Source organism: Leptodactylus fuscus, chromosome 1 (genome assembly GCF_031893055.1).
Source record: "Leptodactylus fuscus isolate aLepFus1 chromosome 1, aLepFus1.hap2, whole genome shotgun sequence".
Taxonomy (NCBI): Eukaryota; Metazoa; Chordata; class Amphibia; order Anura; family Leptodactylidae; genus Leptodactylus; species Leptodactylus fuscus.
Window position 1 is genome coordinate 110,454,821 of NC_134265.1, and position 18,015 is coordinate 110,472,835.

Consider the following 18,015-nt stretch of genomic DNA (forward strand, 5'->3'; position numbering starts at 1 on the left):
TTATTTTTAGAATTTTTTTTTTAACTTTTATTTCTCTTGAACCCCAAGGCATCTGATCATTAATTCAATACATTACAATTCTAATGCCTTGCAGATTATTGAGAAATACCTAGGTTTTTATTAAAGGCTGTCTAGCACAGCCTCTAATAGAAGCCTTGTAATGACAACCCTATGCCTATGGATGATAATAGTTTGCCACTCCTTTGGCCGGCGATCCACCTCAAAATGGCTGCACCCATTCACCGGGATAATGGCACCTCAGTCAGCTTTCACCAAGGCCATAGGTAGGTTAATGCCCATTAACAGTGCATGCTATGGCAGCTGCTAAGCTTCTGAGTGACCAACATATTTGAATAACCAACAACCTCCATAATAGTATGACAGATGACAGGAAAGGGTTAATTCTGCAGACAAATTCATGACAAAATTCACATTTGGCACATGCAGATTTTTTGTAGGCTGCCCAAAAGCCACTTAAGGCCTGCAGCCTACAAAGTATAACACCTTTGTGTAAAATGGCTGAAGTAGCTTGCAGCTTACAAGTTAAGAAAGGTAGAGCAGGAAGCCAGTGGTTTCCTCCTCCACTATGTGTTTCAACAACTGTAATAATAGGCGTTTTCTAATTGCCAGTGTTTGCAGCGGCCCTGGAGTGCCACCCCCCCCCCCCCCATCCCCGAGTCAGTGGGCCCGGGAATCTTCAGCTTGAGAATTATAATTGCCTGTGGATCGGCAGGTCAAGACTTCTAAGATTGTGCAGTTTGATTTAAAAATTCTCAATCCTTTTGTGCCCAGGAAGCCTATGCTAGAGGAGTGTGGCAGCCTTTACCTCTCCTATTCTTTACACATGTGCTGCTTTGCCATAATGCAAAGAATCGGAGTTGGTAGAGATGGTGAAAGGTTCTCACTAATAGTAGTCTGAAATACGGACATATTACAGATAATATTGTATACGTTCATAATGAGTTCTCCAACACATGCTTATGTGAATAGCCCCACAGAGTAATGGATGTACCGGTAATACTGATTAAACATATGCGCCTGTGAAAGTAATCTATGGCTACTTACATAAACTGACCACAATGCAGATGTGCGAAACACACAAGAGGTACAAAAATGTAGGATATATTTTTGTTTGTTTCCACATCTACATTCAGCTTATGAATATTGATGTAAAATATTGAACACGATATGTAAATGTGGCCTATTACTGTATTAGCAGAGTATCATACTTGTAGTATACCAATCCCTTTCTTCTATACTATTGTGACAGGTCCACTATCGTAACCTATTCCTGATGATCTTTGTGTTGGGCATTGGAGGTACATTCCAGTATGGTTACCACATGTCTGTTATGAATTCTCCTTCTCCGGTGAGTGTGATACCTGATATTATCTCTTCTAATCCTATTCACAGAGGGAGGCCCCGTCCTTCCATGTCTCTATCAGCTCCCCGACATGCGACTGTAGGGTGCCAATAGCTGTTATAACATCAAGGACACTAACAACTGCCCTCAGGTCTCCCATATCAGTACGTCTATTAGGTTAGGCTAAAGCTTGCCTAACTGGAGTCCAGTCATTATTCTGCTAACAGGCATAATAGAGTGCAATACAGAAGTGTATAAAATATTGTATTTTATATATTGTAAAAGTGTATAAAAGTGTATTATAAAATCAATCAAGTGATCACATGTTAAAGTAACCCTTAGTGGTTTTAAAAAAAAAAAAAAAAAAAAAAAAAACATGTAAAAAAATACACAAATTAAAAACACAAAAATCCTTTCCTATAATTGGTATGAAATATATATATATATATATATATATATATATATATATATATATAACGAAAACTTGCAAGTCTTCAGTAGGTGATACCTTTTTTAATGGCTAACTCATAATGATGACAGAATATAACGTTTCGAAGCTTCCTGGCTTTTTCTTCAGATATATCTATTTGTTTTTATATGTATATAGTAATAAGCCTCTTCCCCCTCCCTCCTGAAATTCTATCCCTATGTGTCCAGTTGTACATAAATATGCAGCCTTTAGAAACTGTTTTTAGATATATCTGAAGAAGAAGCCTAGAAGCTTCGAAACGTTATATTCTGTCATCATTATGAGTTAGCCATTAAAAAAGGTATCACCTACTGAAGACTTGCAAGTTTTTTTGTTTTTTTTTAATATATATATATATATATATATATATATATATATATATATATTTCATACCCACTGGCTAACACGGTACAAAAACAAACATTTTCCTTATATAATTGGTATATATCTGTCAATGCTGTGTTTGTAACAGAATAGCTGTTTTTGCATATACTACCTAACAAAAAATAAAATAAAGTTCTAAATCACTTCTTTCCCTAGAATACATAAAAGGGGTAGTTCACACGGAGTAAACTGGTGTGTATTTTGGCGTGTTATTTTACACGTGTAAAATAAGACTCCCATTGACTTCAATGACATTTTACACGTGTAAAATTACACGCCAAAATACACGCCAGTTTACTCCGTGTGAACTATCCCTAAAAGTAGAAAATTATTGTTAAACACATACACATTAGGTATCCCTGTGTCTGATAGTGCCCGGTCTACTGAATATAGAGTATCTGCAGTGCTCTTATTCTGTCGGGAAGGGGTTAATAGGAGCACTGCAGATACCCTATATTCAGCCAGGCTGAATTCCAAGTGAGGGAGGGGGGGGGGGGGGACAGTCCTCAAGCTCAGGGAAGTGGCAGACAGACAACCAAAACACCCCCAGCACCCAGCAACTACTGCACCCAAAAACCCTGGCCGTTTTAATTTTTGAAAATTTCCAGTAGCTGCTGCATTTCCCCCTCCTTGGCTTATACTCGAGTCAATAAGTTTTCCCAGTTTTTTTTGTGCTAAAATTAGGAGCCTCGGCTTATATTCAGGTCGGCTTATACTCGAGTATATACAGTAATCATCTTCATGTTTGAATTCCTAAGACTTCAAGTAAGATTTCCATTGATTCTATCCCCCCAGTGTAGCCTGTACTGACTCATGATATTACTCTCCCAGTTTATCAAACAGTTCATCAATGACACATTGATAAGAAGATCCAGCACCAACATCACTGATGGATCACTCACATTGATATGGTCTTTGGTGATTTCTATATTCAGCATTGGAGGGCTTATAGGATCCACTGCATCCGGATACCTAACTAGAAGGTTTGGGAAGTAAGTGGATGTGCATATTGTTAAAATGCGACTGAAATTGAGAATATTATCCTGGACTGTCTTGATTCTCTCTTCTTACAAATGTATTTTATGCACAGGGGGCCACATGGTGACTCAGTGGTTAGCACTGCAGCCTTGCAGCGCTGGAGTCCTGGTGTTCAAATCCCGCCAAGGGCAAAAACCATCTGCAAGGAGTTTGTATGGATTTCCATCCCATATTCCAAAGACATACTGATAGGGAAAAATGTACATTGTGAGCTCTATGTGCAGCTCTGTAAAAAAAAAAAAAAAAAAAAAAAAAGCATTTTATGTACAGTTTTACAATATTCTAGAATATGCTATCAAATATTTAACAATGAATATGACCATATAAAATGGTATGTTCAGTTGAACAACATCAAATGGGGAATATCTTCAGTAATTGGAGGAGGAGGATGGAGAAGCAGCTGAAAAAGGTTCCTCTGTATACTGTCATGTGTCAGGCCCTACCTGGGCTATGTCCTTCACCCCTTTATATCTTTAGCTACATCCTTTACATCACTACTCTGTATATCTGTGTACAGACATCGACACCACAAGCAACAGGTGTGGTCCAGCATCTTGTGGTGACAGTCCTTCCCACATCACTCTGCCGAGCTGCTGGAGGTGTCACCTAGAGTAGCGTGTGGATGGACAGTATATGTTTTTTACAATGAAAGTCAAGAGAATACACATGCCACTGTATGTCCATATAGTAGACTACCATGATACAGGCTTATGTAGAAGATATAGGTTAGTGAATAGTCCCAGCATACTGTATATGTCAGTCAAAAGGAAAAAAAAACAGGCCTCTAAAATACATAGATATGCAGCCAAAGCTGGCTAGCATCATAATGATAACCGTCCATTTATATATTATCTACAAGTCCACATGGAGACACTGCTGGAGTGGAACATACACAAACACAATGTGACATTTGCTGAGAGCTCACAGAGGTAAAAAAAAAGTTTTTTTAAAAAAAAGAAAGATTAAACCAAACCAAACATGTCTATAAAATCAAAAGTATCCTTGTATTGTCTGTGAAAGATAGAAGTGTGAATAAGTCCTAAGCTAGAAGAGTAAAGTGACTTCATAGTAGTGTCCATGTTTCCACTCCAGGAAGAAGTGTCAGCTGTGTAATGCAGTCCTGCCTCTGATAAGTGCTGTGCTCATGAGCCTCAGCAAGACCTTCGGCTATTTTGAAATGGTCGTAGCCGCGCGTTTTCTGTCTGGATTTTACTCAGGTTTGTGCTAAATCAATTGCTAAAATTATAAATAGGTACCATATATGTTATTTGCAAAGAGGTAAGGGGCAACAATAATGGGGGCAGAGAACATGCTTAGCTCAGAAAATCCAAGAAATGTGAAAGATAAAGAGATTGGGCCAACTATCTATTACTGGTAATGTGTGTTTGTGGGTCATCATAGAAAACCCCAAGAAAAAGCCATCGTATGATAATGAATGTCAGCAGAATAAGTAATGTTATTGTAGGGTAAAAAGTTCATCTTATCTCTAGTACCATGTACAGTCTTTTATCTGTTTCTATCAGGTTTGGGAATTAATATTCATGCGCAATATGTTGGAGAAACTGCCCCTCGAAAACTGCGTGGATTCATCAATACAACCGGACCCGTGTTTGTAACTCTAGGCAAGCTTTGTGGACAGATGGTAGGACTCAGGTAAACACTGTTAGGCTGTGGTGTCACACAGAATGTATTCATATTGGTTAGCCACCCACTTGCCATTTACTAACTTATTGCCATGTACAATAGCAGCTGATGGGGAAAAAAAACATGCTGAGTTTTTAAGGCCCAGTATGTCAATCTACACTGTAGGTGTACCCCACTGTTTTCATACTATGCAAGGGTTAAAGCGGCAGAAAACCCACAACCATTCCTGAAGATATGCCATTGCAGAAATCACCCAATAAATCCAGAATGCGTTCACCCCTTATGACCTCAACCTTAAATCTCATGCATGTGGCCAGATTGTTGGTCAGTTCACCTCCCCTGAGCCCATATACTACCGCCATGTGTCGGTGAGTTCACAGGTTCAAAACTAAATCCATACATTTTTTTTGCAATGCTACAGTGCGCCCCATAAGAAATGGCAGAGCATGTGTAACATTAATCTGTATATACTCCATGTGCTGTGATACAGAATCCATGTACAGATCTTTGGCTTTAGGATGAAACATATAGTGAAATTCTCCAAAATGCCACCTTTTTGAGACATTTACCCCTTAATCACCAGTTTTATGTATGTCGGCAATCTCTTCGAGAGCATATGCATTATTATTTACTACCAATAACCTGGTGTAAGCAGCTTGTGGTGTGAGCATCTTCTATTGTCTTTTCATACGTACACAGGGAGCTATTTGGGACAGAATTCTTGTGGCCTTACGTTCTGCTCTTCAGTGGTATTACATCCCTTGTACAGCTTGTTGCCCTGCCCTTCTTCCCAGAGTCTCCAACCTACTTACTGTTAGTGAAAGGTGACAAGGAAGGCTGTTTGCAAGGTAAGTTAACGGCCATATATACCTTGGACATGGAAACTGTTTTATACATAAGTTAATACTTACCTTGAGTTTAAAAACTTGCACTAAGTTTCAGGTTGCACTCTTCATTTCTTCATTTTCAGACCCCTAAACAGGTATTTAGCAATTCTATACACTCATAAACAATATGTGTGACTTCCCTTCCTTTTCCCTTGCACATTGCCTACTCTATGTAGATAGGGAGCAATACTTATCAGAAGTAACAGGGCAGCCAGCTATTTGAAGGAGCAGCTCAGACTTTACAACAGCAAGCTGGTAGAAAACATTAGTGAGTGCTATTTAGAAAGGTTCTTCATTTTGAATCTACAAAGCAAATAAAGAATAAAAATGTCAGTGCAGAATTCTCTGAATTAAAAAAAAATTGGAATTAACATTTGGCAAGCAAAAGAGGATGGTAAATATTACAGATGCTGGACACACAATTCTTTTACTTTGAGTTTCATGAACATGTCTGATATTACAAAGGAATCTGAGACACTTTTATTAAAGAGCCTCCAATGTGAACAGAGCCTAACCTATGAGTGCTGCTTCTTGTTTTTACAGTTTCTTTTTACTCTCTCTATATAGCAATCTCTTATTGCAAAATGTAATCCATTAACTCATGGTTAGTAGACTGGGCCTACACAGCATACAGGATTATTGCACTGCTGCATTGCACCTAGTAAATTTGGTTGCATTTCAATCTGCACATTGCCGTGACTATGACCCATCATTTGGCATTAGTACATCCTTACTGGATTTTTGCAAGACTATATTCAGTCTTGTTAGATACAACATTTGCAATCTTAATTTCACACAACAAAGTCACCTTGTAGCCCCAGCCTACAAACCATGAAAAGTACATAGATGTAGTAAAACAGTTATGTAACAAATACCTATTTATCTCTTCTTTTTTTCTATAGCACTGAAGCAGTTGTGGGGTGACAGAGATCACCAACCAGTCATTGATGAAATGTTGAAAGAGCAAAATACCCAAAGTAAAGGAAAACACATGGGTGTCTTGGATCTATTGAAGGAGCCCTCCCAACGTTACCAACTCCTAGCTATGATTGGTCTAATCTTAAGTCTTCAACTTAGCGGTGCTAATGCAGTTGAGTATTGTTTTGAATATTCAATTAAATACTTTTAGAAATTTACTGCTGAATAATTGTGAATGGTTTTATTATAATTGAAAAATCCTGATCTGTATTACAGATATTAAGAAATAATAAATCAGATTGTAGCTAGAGGCAGTATTTTTTTTAAGTTAATATCTACATAGCTAGCTTACGCTAGGTTCACAAAATCGTTTGGCATTTCCTTCTTTGGGTCTGCTTGGGGATCCGAAGAACGGAATCCTAATCTGCTTAAAAAGCAGTTGCCCATGGAAACCCGTGGCTGCCTTAGACTATGATGGGGTCCGCTGGGTTTCTGCTAGGTTTTCGCCCAAAAAATGTGGAATGAGAAGTCTGCATTCTCTTTACTCCTGTAGCGTCACAGCAGGACTTCCATAGTGTGTCCATAACTGATCGCTCCAGACTTGAGCCACTTTCACACAGTCAATGTTTGGCAATTATTTTGAACCAGTGTTTGTAAAGCTAAAATCAGGAGAGAGTGCAAAACACAAGAAGACATGAAAATCTTTCCATTATAGTTTGTGCAAGTTCTACTCCTGGTTTTAGCTTACAGATTGATGCAAAGTACTGGACACATAAGGGCCCCTGCACACGGCGTAAGCGCTCGGCTCATTCCGAGCCGTACACGCGAGCGCTTCTAAACACTTCCCATTCACTTCAATGGGAGCACGCGTAAAGCCGGGCCCGTGTGAAGGGGCCCTAAAAGTAGCCTAAAAGAAAAAAAAAATAACGATATCAAATAAATTTCCAGTGCTGCATATGACTAAATGGGGTTTCCTTTCAAATTACTTTCAATTTTTTCCATGACTCAACAGATTTACTTCTATGCATATGACGTATTTCAAGAGGCTGGTTTTCCTGAGGACCAGATTGCATATGTTTCTTTAGGAGTTGGGACCTTTGAGTTTATTTCTGCCATGATCTGTGTAAGTTTTTTTTTTAACTTTAATAGGTCTTTTCTGTCCTGCCAGTGTATATGAATGACTTCATGGACTGCTTCCTAGAACATATGTATATATATATATATATATATATATATATATATATATATATATATATGTGACAACTGTATATTAGTAAGTAATTTAAATACATTTTTCTAGTCAAAACATGTATTATACAAATAATAGCCTAACGATTTGTTACAAAGTAGAAACCATTTTTCTCCAGTAAATATATGGTGTACTTATAATGGCCTGGAGTTTGACTCAAGTGTACAAGCAAATAAAAAGTGGACCCATGGTGGCAATGCTCTAATACTGATGTGTTCACACTTAGCTGTTCACCTGTTTTGACACATGTAAAAATCAGTGGCATGAGAGAACCAATTTTGACAAAATGAAAACTCATGTGTTCCTCACAATGGCCATTAAAAAACTATACCTTTATTTTATTTCAATGCTTGACATTTTGAGAATGTTAAAGTCTGTCTTTCTTCATCCAATATTTTTCTGTCTTTTAGAGTCTCTTGATCGACCGCTTTGGACGACGGGTGCTGCTGTTGGGAGGCTACAGTCTTATGGCTTTGACACTAGGACTTCTTACTGTGACACTTGCATTGCAGGTAACCAATACTTCGCTGAATACTTTGATAAGTTGTCATGTAGGACATACTTACATTGAGCTATTTAAGGGACTTTGAGAATATTAAGATTATGGCTTATTTACAGTCATACAAAGTTTCAATTGGTACGCAGTTACAATATGGTCTGCTATGGTAACTCTACCTCCCTAAACCTCTGCCTTCTGCCAAGCACAATGGAAACATGTGAGATATCAATGGAGCCTCAGATAAAGGCAAGTTCCCCATAGCCATTTAATGACCATGTTCTAGTCTCATTAACCTCTCTTTATTCTTTATCTCACAGGACGCATACTTCTGGATGCCATATTGCAGTGTGGGCCTTACCTTTACGTTCATCTTTCTGTATGGAGCTGGGCCAGGTAAAGGATTTACATTAAATTTGGATGACTTAGATAGATCCTTGACATATAAGATTACTTTTATTATTTATAAGGTCACTATATGGGGCCGAAATTGCACATATCACACACAATCTTTAGATTTTTTATATTTTTTAATATCTATGATTTTTAATGTTGTTTAGAGTTATAACACTGACTCCTTTCACCTACAGCTGGTGCCACAATATCCACGTGTGTTGAAATCTTTGCACAGGCTCCTCGTGTTCCTGCCTTTGTCATCTCAGGAGTTTTCAGCTGGTTAGGATTGTATATCCTGGGCATGATTTTCCCATATATTGTGGTAAGTTACAGATATAGATGTCACTGACAGTACCATATTTACAACTAGATGACTGTACATACATATCTGTCACTCTCCGCAACTATTAGGCATTCATTGTACTGTATATCCCAAGGATACAGTCATGTCTATGTATATGTTCATGTAAATGACTTTGTTGCACAGGAATCTAGAGCTGAGACCAAAGTCCAGCCAAGATAAGAGACCCTTCAAAGAACTCATTTTGTTCATTTGCATATGAATAAAGCGTCAATTTACCTGAAAATGGGGTCTAAAAACTAAACAACAGAGACATATTTGGAAACTGTAGCGTCAGCTCTAAGAGATACTAGGATTAGGTTTATAAGCAATTTACTGCTGGTAGAGTCCCTTTAAAATTGATTTGGACACTCCCTTTAAAGGGGCTCTATCAGCAAAATCATGCTGATAGAGCCCCACATATGCGTGAATAGTCTTTAAAAAGGCTATTCAGGCACCGTAAGTGTTATATTAAACTACCCCCCCTGTTTTAAAATAAAACCCTAAAAAAGAATGTGATCTACTTACGCATCGTGCACGATGGGCGGGCATTCAGGATCCGCCGTCTTCTTCATCCACGCCTCCTCTTCCTGCGATGTCCTCGGGTCCCGTCCTCCTCCAGCACTCGCGAACTGACATTGCTAGAAAAAAATGGTGTGGGCGCATGCGCAGTAGCCGTAGTAGAAGCAGCATGCTACTGCGCATGCGCCCAGGCCTTTTTTTTTTTTTTTTAGCAATGTCAGTTCATGAGTAGGACGGGACCCGAGGACATCGTAAGAAGAGGAGGCGTGACAGGGGACCCTGAATGCCCGCCCACCGTGCACGATGGGTAAGTTTATCACATTCTGTTTTAGGGTTTTATTTTAAAACGGGGGGGGGGGGGGGGGGTAGTTTAATATAACATTTACGGTGCCTGAATAGCCTTTTTAAAGGCTATTCACGCATATATGGGGCTCTATCAGCAGGATTTTGCTGATAGAGCCTCTTTAAACAGTGACAATTCACATCTTTTTCATATTGCCTTCCAATGATCTTTAAACATCTTTCTAATACTGTCCATATTTTTGGGGTTTATATCTTCTAGGAGACTTTACAGCACTTCTGCTTCCTTCTCTTCCTAGTGCTTATCATTATATCAGTAACTGGTATCTATCTTATAATTCCTGAAACAAAGGGAAAGAGCATAGCAGAAATCTCTCAGGAATTCAATAAACTGAACTTCAGAAGACAACACAACGAAGTGATCACTGCAACCTCCGAAATTGTACTGTGCAGCAGGCTATAAGCACAGAGACGAGAAGGAAGAAACAGCCTGGTGGTGTTCTGGGCATCAAGCAAAATGCCAATACAGGGTATCGACGGTTGCTACATACAATATAAAGCAGGGTTAGACAACTTTGATGAACATTAAAGGGGTGCAGATATTAATGGGACAGCACTGCAATACCTACTCTCACCGCTACAGTTTGTACCACAAGTGAGCTCACTGTATGCAAACAAGCTGAGCATTGTGCTGTCTTGGTATATATGATCTGGGTGGGTTCCAGGTGTCAGACCCCACAAACTTAATATTGATGACCAATCCTAAGGCACAAAATCGCAGCATGTCAATTCTACCTAGACAAATGCTGCCGCATAGGTATAATAGGGGAAGAACGTCCACAAAGGAAAACTGCAGACTTTCTGTGAAAAACGCTGCAGAAAAAAAACAATGTTTTTCTTCCGCTTTTTTTTTTTTTTTTGCTGCATATCACTATGTGGGACAGCCTAAAGGACAGGTTTTTGGATGGGTTAGCATGTGGGGGCCTCAAAATGGTAGTGTGCTACAGTTCTACGAACCCTAAGACAAAAACCTTTTATCTTGTAAGAACAAGGTTAAGATTGTAACATAACTATTACTTTATTGTACTGCAAACTTCTTTATGTCTAATAGCATTATGTCTAATAGTATTACACATTCATTTTCTTTTCAAATGAAGGCTGAAAGAACCGTTCTGCAAGTCACGAGGTTCCAGTTGTTTCTGAACAATTGTGTATATTAATGTATCACTTTGTACCAAATAGATCTGCAGACTGTTTTTTGTATATATATAACTTATTGTAAATTTTAATAAAACATAATGTACAGTGGTGGCTAAGCATGTTGTACAAGTCTACTTGCCAGTAAGGGCATAGCTATAGAGAGAAAAGACACAGAAGTCATCCCAACCCCTGAGGGGACCAGAGAATTCCTCAACCACATAAGCAGAAATGAGTAGTATAATGGTGCATGGTAAAAAGATGCCATAATAAAAAAAAAAAAATAGACTGCTCCAACCAAAACAAAACAGTATCATCTGGGTTGGAATCTCATTTTATTGATTTGTAGCTTTCAAATCAAATAGGAAGGAAACAACTAAAGAACAACTAAAATCCTATACAAAGGTGTTTATGAACATAGGCTAGACAAGCAATATACAGTAGTCATTAAGGGAGATACGCTGATGTTAATAATGCCACAAAGGAATCCCTTTATCAAACTGTGTCCTCTGAGGCCAAATGCCAAGTGAGCAGCAAATCTGCCTTATTAGAAGCAGAGCCCAATAGATTAAAGCTATAAAGCCCCAACGCTTTCAACAGAAGAAACACTGCAGCATAAAAAACAATGAAAAATTGTCCTTTCTACACGTAAAAGAAAATAAAAAAAACATTTCCTTGAAAAAAATACATGGTAAAACTGTATTTTAAAAAACCTGTATAATAGGGCTTATTCACACCCTGTAAGGGAATTGCACAGCACAGCACAGCTGCTTTCGAAACCTGGGAGGAAGGGAACGACGAGACAGTGAGACCTAAGACTGAATCTGTCCGCAGACTCTGCCTATTTGCCTCACCTGCCCTAGGCAGTAGGGGACAACTGGGCAACAGTCCCTTCCTGATAACACAGAACGCAGACAAGACAAACAACAACAAACGGGAGGTTAGCTAGCCAAGGGGTCGGAACAGTGGTGAACCTAGCCTTTCTGCTGCCTGAGGCGGATGACAAAAAGTTGCCCCACCCCCTCGCCAGACTGAATCCCAGGGGGGGTGCTGTTACGGTTCTGTGTATATATAAAAAAAATTATAAACTTTAACTACAGAACCTCTAGTCTGCAAGACACTGCAGCGAGGTCCACAGGCCCAGATGGGCGGCTGTATGTCTGAACTCAATGTGAACAGGGTGCAACAAACACTGGCCGAGGTGCGACGCGGTACTTATTGTGAACAGAGTGCAACAAACACAGGCAGTGGTGCAGTGCGGTACTCAATGTGAACAGGGTGCAACTAAACCCTGCCAGTTAAGTACACCAATACTGCTGAAACAAACAAGGCTGCCAAGGTTTAAACACTCACCCCAGGTCAGCAAACACACTTACCCCTGCAACAGCTAGGGGTGCACGTGCACACAGCTACGAGCACTGCTGCAACAGCTAGAAGCCACCACGGAAGTCTGAACATGCTCTTGCAAACAGCTAGGAGTTACCAATGAAGTTTGACAGTCTAAATAAGGCTATCTTAGAGACCTAACCTGCTGCAGCTCCACAGGCTGGAACCGTCTCTACCGCTCCTAGCCCTGGTATAGAGCTGACAGTTCAGGGTTTACAGGTCCTAACTAACAGCACCCAGAACGAAGCAGAGGAACCCCACACAGAGGCCTAGTCTGGCAACCTGCCTGAATACTGGAGCCTATCCCTGAAACTACTGTCATTAAACATTCAATCAAAGTGTCAGCACCCGGCGGGCGTCAGCTCACACTATTTAAAGGGAACACCCCGCCCAATAGGGGCGGTGGTCATGACCTCACCGCTCATGCTCAGTAGGGGAGAAATGACACTTAGCTTGTGAGCAGCTCCAAAAGTCTGAGCATGCTCAGTAGGGTGAAAGCTGGACTTAGACTGACCCGCAGGTGGCGCTGTGCGCTGGGAGAGCAACCTGCGGAACCCAATTCTAACAGGTGCTAGTGATAACATTACAGTGAAGACAGTGCAGTAACATTTTGTGGTGACTTACAGGAGAACGTCTCTTGTCTCTTCCCTCTGAACCGCCATGACCACTTATTAATAATACCCCCCTTGTAATAGTAATGCTCCTAATAGCCCTTATATAAATAACCCCCATTGTATTACTGATGCCCCTAATAGCCTTAATATAAATACCCCCCCTTATATTAATAATACCCCTAATATAAATCCCCTTTGTATTAATAATGCCTCTAATAGCCCTTATATAAACCCTTCTTGTATTAATTATGCCTCAATAGCTCTTATATAAATACCCCCCTTGTTTTACTGATGCCTCTAATAGCCTTAATATAAATACCCCCTTATATTAATAATACCCCTAATATAAATCCCTCATGTATTAATAATGCCCTAATAGCCCTTATATAAATCCTTCCTTGTATATTAATAATGCCCCTAATAGCCCTTATATAAATACCCTTCTTGTATTAATAATGGCCCTAATAGCCTTTATATAAACACCCCCCTTGTATTAATGATATACGGTATTTATACCGTATATCTGTGTAAGCGGCCATTTTCTTGTGGCTGGCGGGCATGCGCAGTCGGCTTTGCCCTAAGGCCTAGAAGTTTGAAGCCTCTGCCGGAAGAAGATGCGAAGAAGACCTGTTCCTGAAGAAGATGGAGGCGGCACTGGAGAGTTCTCTCACAGCATTGAGGATGCCCCCAGTGCTGAGAGAGAACTCATCTGCATACCGACGAAAACCCGGATTATATACCAAACAGCGGCGCGGATAAGACATCTAAAGGTAGGAGAGGAATAGTGGGACAAAAAAATGACTTTTAATGATAGGATCCCTTTAATATAATAACATTTGTTACTCACATACATGGTAAACAAGAATCTCATTTTTTAATTTCTTATAACTTATATAGCACCAAGATATTCAGCAGTGCTGAACAGGCACATGGGTTGTAGGAGAAAACAGCTGCATTCTGACATATCTCATCAGTGTGAGAACTGTGCCAAGCGTATCTTGATGCAGTTTTTGGGCACATCTCAGCCACCCCAATGTTGGTCTTTATGGTCATACCCTTTCACATTCTTTCCCTTCCAACCCTCATGGTTTTTGTCAAAATTGTTTTATTCACAAGGACTGTTATGCTACACGTGGCTCAGTAATACTAAATCAAATGGAAATCTATTCTTGCCTATTTGACACTTTTATGGCTCATATATTAGCTACTGTATTAACCTTCCATAGTAATACATTGTAAGAATCTACTACTGTATCCCTACAGCACCAGAAGATCCCTGCCCTGTGCTGTCCCTGCAGGAGCACTTTATGTATCCAGCCATTACTTACCTTGCCTTGGTTGTTTTTCCTTTTTATTTTTTACCCTAAAATAAAAAAATATACCAGTAAATAAATAAATCTTTGAGTTGTTCTTTTCTGTTCAGAGTCTGAAAAGCAATTTAGCATTTTCCCTTGTCTAAAGCAGGGGTCTCAAACTCGCTGCCCGCAGGCCAACTGCGGCGCTCGGGACAATAGTTTGCGGCCCCCGGCCCCCTTCCCTGCTTTAAGCAGTAGACAACCGGCGCTAATGTCTCCAATCGGTCCCCGGACCGATTGGAGGCATTAACCCCTCCAGCGCCACAGTCAAAGGCGCTGCCATGCGCCGCCATTTTGTCGGTGATCGCCACCGCCAAGCTCCAGGGCCGACGTCACATTGCCATGACAGCCGGGAGCCTTGTTAAAGGCTCCCGGCCGATCTGCAATCTCTTTCTTTTGCAGGCTGGTCTATGCAGCATGCAAAAGAAATGATGATTTTTTTGCAATGCATTGCAATGCATTAGCATTGTAATGCATTGCATTAGTGATCAGACCCCCTGGGGTTCAGCACCCCTAGGGGGTCTAATAAATGCAAAAAAAAAAAATGTAAAAAAAATATATTAATTTTTTTTAAAAGTATTACAAATTCAAATCACCCCCCTTTCCCTAGAACGCATAGAAAAGTAGTTAAAGGGGTTGGCCACCCTTAAGCTGAAAAAACCACAGTGCCCCAGGCAACTCAGAAAGATGGTTATAGGACAAATGTGCGGTAAAAATTAAATTTATCTTACCTGTTCCCTATTAAAATGAGATATTGCAGTGTGAGCTCAGCCAGCCTGTGTGGGCGGGACATCAATAAACTGAAAGTAAAACTCCTGACCTACATTCCAGGCTGAGGCGCATCACAGTGCTGCCCACACATACCCTGTTTCCCCGAAAATAAGACATCCCCCAAAAGTAAGGCATGGGGGGGGGGGGTTGTTAAATTGCCTAATATAAAGCACCCCCCGAAAATAAGACATCCCCAAAAACACTGCAGCCAGCAGAACACTGTGCACGATGTTCCTTGTGCACAGGTATTCCGGCTGCTGCCTCTGCTGTGATACCACTGTTCCTGCTGCTGTAAGATGTCCACTCTCCCTGCTCATCCCACAGCAGCCGGAACAGTGGTATCACAGCAGAGGAGGCAGCCAGCTTTCCTGTGCACACGGAGCACAGCGTTCAGCCGGCTGCAATGCCCACTAAGTGAGGCTCTCCGCCACAACCGCCGGAAGCCTCATTAATCTCTGCTAAGCCCCGCCAACCACTTCCAACACCGTGACCAACAGCAGCACCAGCGCTGCTATGAAGATGGGGAAGGTAACTAGCATATCTCCCCCACCACCACCACCACCACCTCTTGCACCACCTACAACTGGCAGTCATGCTGGCACTCCGTTAAGGAAGCGCCGGCATGACTGCCGATTGTCCCCTGCTCCATAAGACATCCCCCGAAAATAAGACAGGTCATATATTTCGGAAGAGAATTTAATATAAGACACTTATATTTTCGGGGAAACAGGGTAGGATGTGATCACACAGCTTCATTCACCTCAGCACCTCCAGCTAGCAGAATGCGCTCACAATGGCTGTCATTGTCACAACACTGGGCTGAATCCTAGGGGTCCTGCACAACTAATAGCCGCTGAGGGCCGCTATGATTCATCCAATATGAAAGGAGTCCCAAAACACCTTCTTTAGCGCTAAATTCAAATGGACTAATCAATAAAATGCCACTGGACACCATTGATTACAATAGGGTTGTGACTAAATCCTATACTCAGTAAAGACCTGGTCCTTATCACTTATAGTACTAGCCGCCTCAGTGGGATCTATTTCACATTACTGGTCAGGACCTATTCCCCCCCCCTAGTGGTCAGGATCTGAACTGAAGTAGTATTTAGCCAGCTCACAGTAAAATGGCTAAATCCCCTACTCCAGAAGGACCAGGTCCTCACCAGTGACTGTATACACACAGTCAGGTCCTCACCAGTCCAAATTCCAGAGAAAAGTTCAAATTCTTATGACCCCCCTTGCAAGATACCCACAGGGGAGGGGATAACTTGTCACAGGTAGCCCCTGTAAGTCTACCCCCGCACTGCTAGCAGTTATTTCACCAATAGCTATATATTTCCTGTGCACCCCCAGACAAACATTCTACATCTCTCTAGTGCACCCCCATAGTGTTAATAAGCACTCCACAGCTCAGAACACTCCAAACAGCTTCACAGTTTCACACAGCTCCCATGTGTCTTTTATGGCCGAAGTCCAATGTTTGCCTCTCATGGAAACCTAAGGCTTAGTTCACACGTAAATTACGTATGGCTTATTTTGGCACCGGAAAAAAACGCTTCCTCATTAGGAATTAGGTTTTTTTTGGACCTTGGCCTGTTTTGTGGAGCTTTCTTTTTTGTAAAAACTGCTTCCAACAAGGCCAGGCGGTTTTCCCATCCCTTAAAAGAGAACGGGCCGCAAAAACCGCGTTGCGTTTTTACTGCGCGGTTTTTTGTAGAAAAAAAAACGCGATGCATTTGTATGCAAAAAACCGCGCGGTAAAAAAAAGCCTGAAGAAAGATCATGTAGCTTCTTTTTTCGTCTAGGGTAAAAAAACGCTAGCGAAAAAAAAAAAGCCTCTACATAGACTATCATTGTATGGAGGCGGATTATGACGTGGATTCCGCTGTCAAAATCCGCCTCCATGTCCCCGTGTGAACTAGCCCTAACACAGATATGAAAGATTCCTCCATTCTTCATGAGCTTCTTGTGCATCGCCAATCCCCCCCTTCCTGAATGTATCTTCAGTGCAAGGAGCACACACAACCACCCCCCAGCTCTCCATGTGCCTCTCTACTATGCACCCCACATCTCTCCTCCATAGTACACCATGCACCCCACATCTCTCTCCCCACAGTACACACTACACTCCACATTATACAATCTCTCTACCTCCACACTACAACACGCACCCGACAACTCTTACCCCATAGTACACCATGCACTCAAGATCTTTACCCCCCCACAGTACACTACACAATGCACCCCAAATCTGCCCCCCACAGTACACCCCATATCTCTCCCCATTAGACAATGCACCCCACATCTCTCCACCTCCACACTACAACATGCAGCTTACAACTCTTACCCCATAGTACACCATGCACCTGAGATCTGCCCCCCCCCCCACAGAGCACACCATGCACCTACATCTCTCAGCCCCACTACACAATGCAGCCCAGATCTCTCCCCCAGATTTGTCCTCCCCTCCACACCATGCACCCTACATCTCACCCACACTACACAATAAACCCCACATCTTTCACATCCCCACAGTACACCAGGCACCTCACATCTCTGCATGTTCCTCCACTACAATGGGATACAACTTTTATACAGTACATGTTCAAGGACCTTCTTGCAATCACAGACACGCCTACCCAGTAACAAGACTAGAGAGTCATGTGACTGTGACATCATAAAG

General features: G+C 41.2%; 1 protein-coding gene across 1 annotated transcript; it reads left to right on the forward strand.

The window, feature by feature from the left end:
• The first annotated feature begins 1,276 nt into the window (after positions 1-1,276).
• LOC142193601 (solute carrier family 2, facilitated glucose transporter member 9-like) lies at positions 1,277-10,469 on the forward strand. The gene is made up of 11 exons (XM_075262587.1): positions 1,277-1,369; positions 3,048-3,208; positions 4,347-4,471; positions 4,778-4,907; positions 5,598-5,746; positions 6,688-6,875; positions 7,716-7,826; positions 8,363-8,464; positions 8,769-8,844; positions 9,039-9,166; positions 10,269-10,469. Exons 1-11 carry the CDS (start codon positions 1,295-1,297, stop codon positions 10,467-10,469), a joined length of 1,446 nt encoding a protein of 481 aa, XP_075118688.1. The 5' UTR covers positions 1,277-1,294.
• The last annotated feature ends 7,546 nt before the right edge of the window (positions 10,470-18,015 follow it).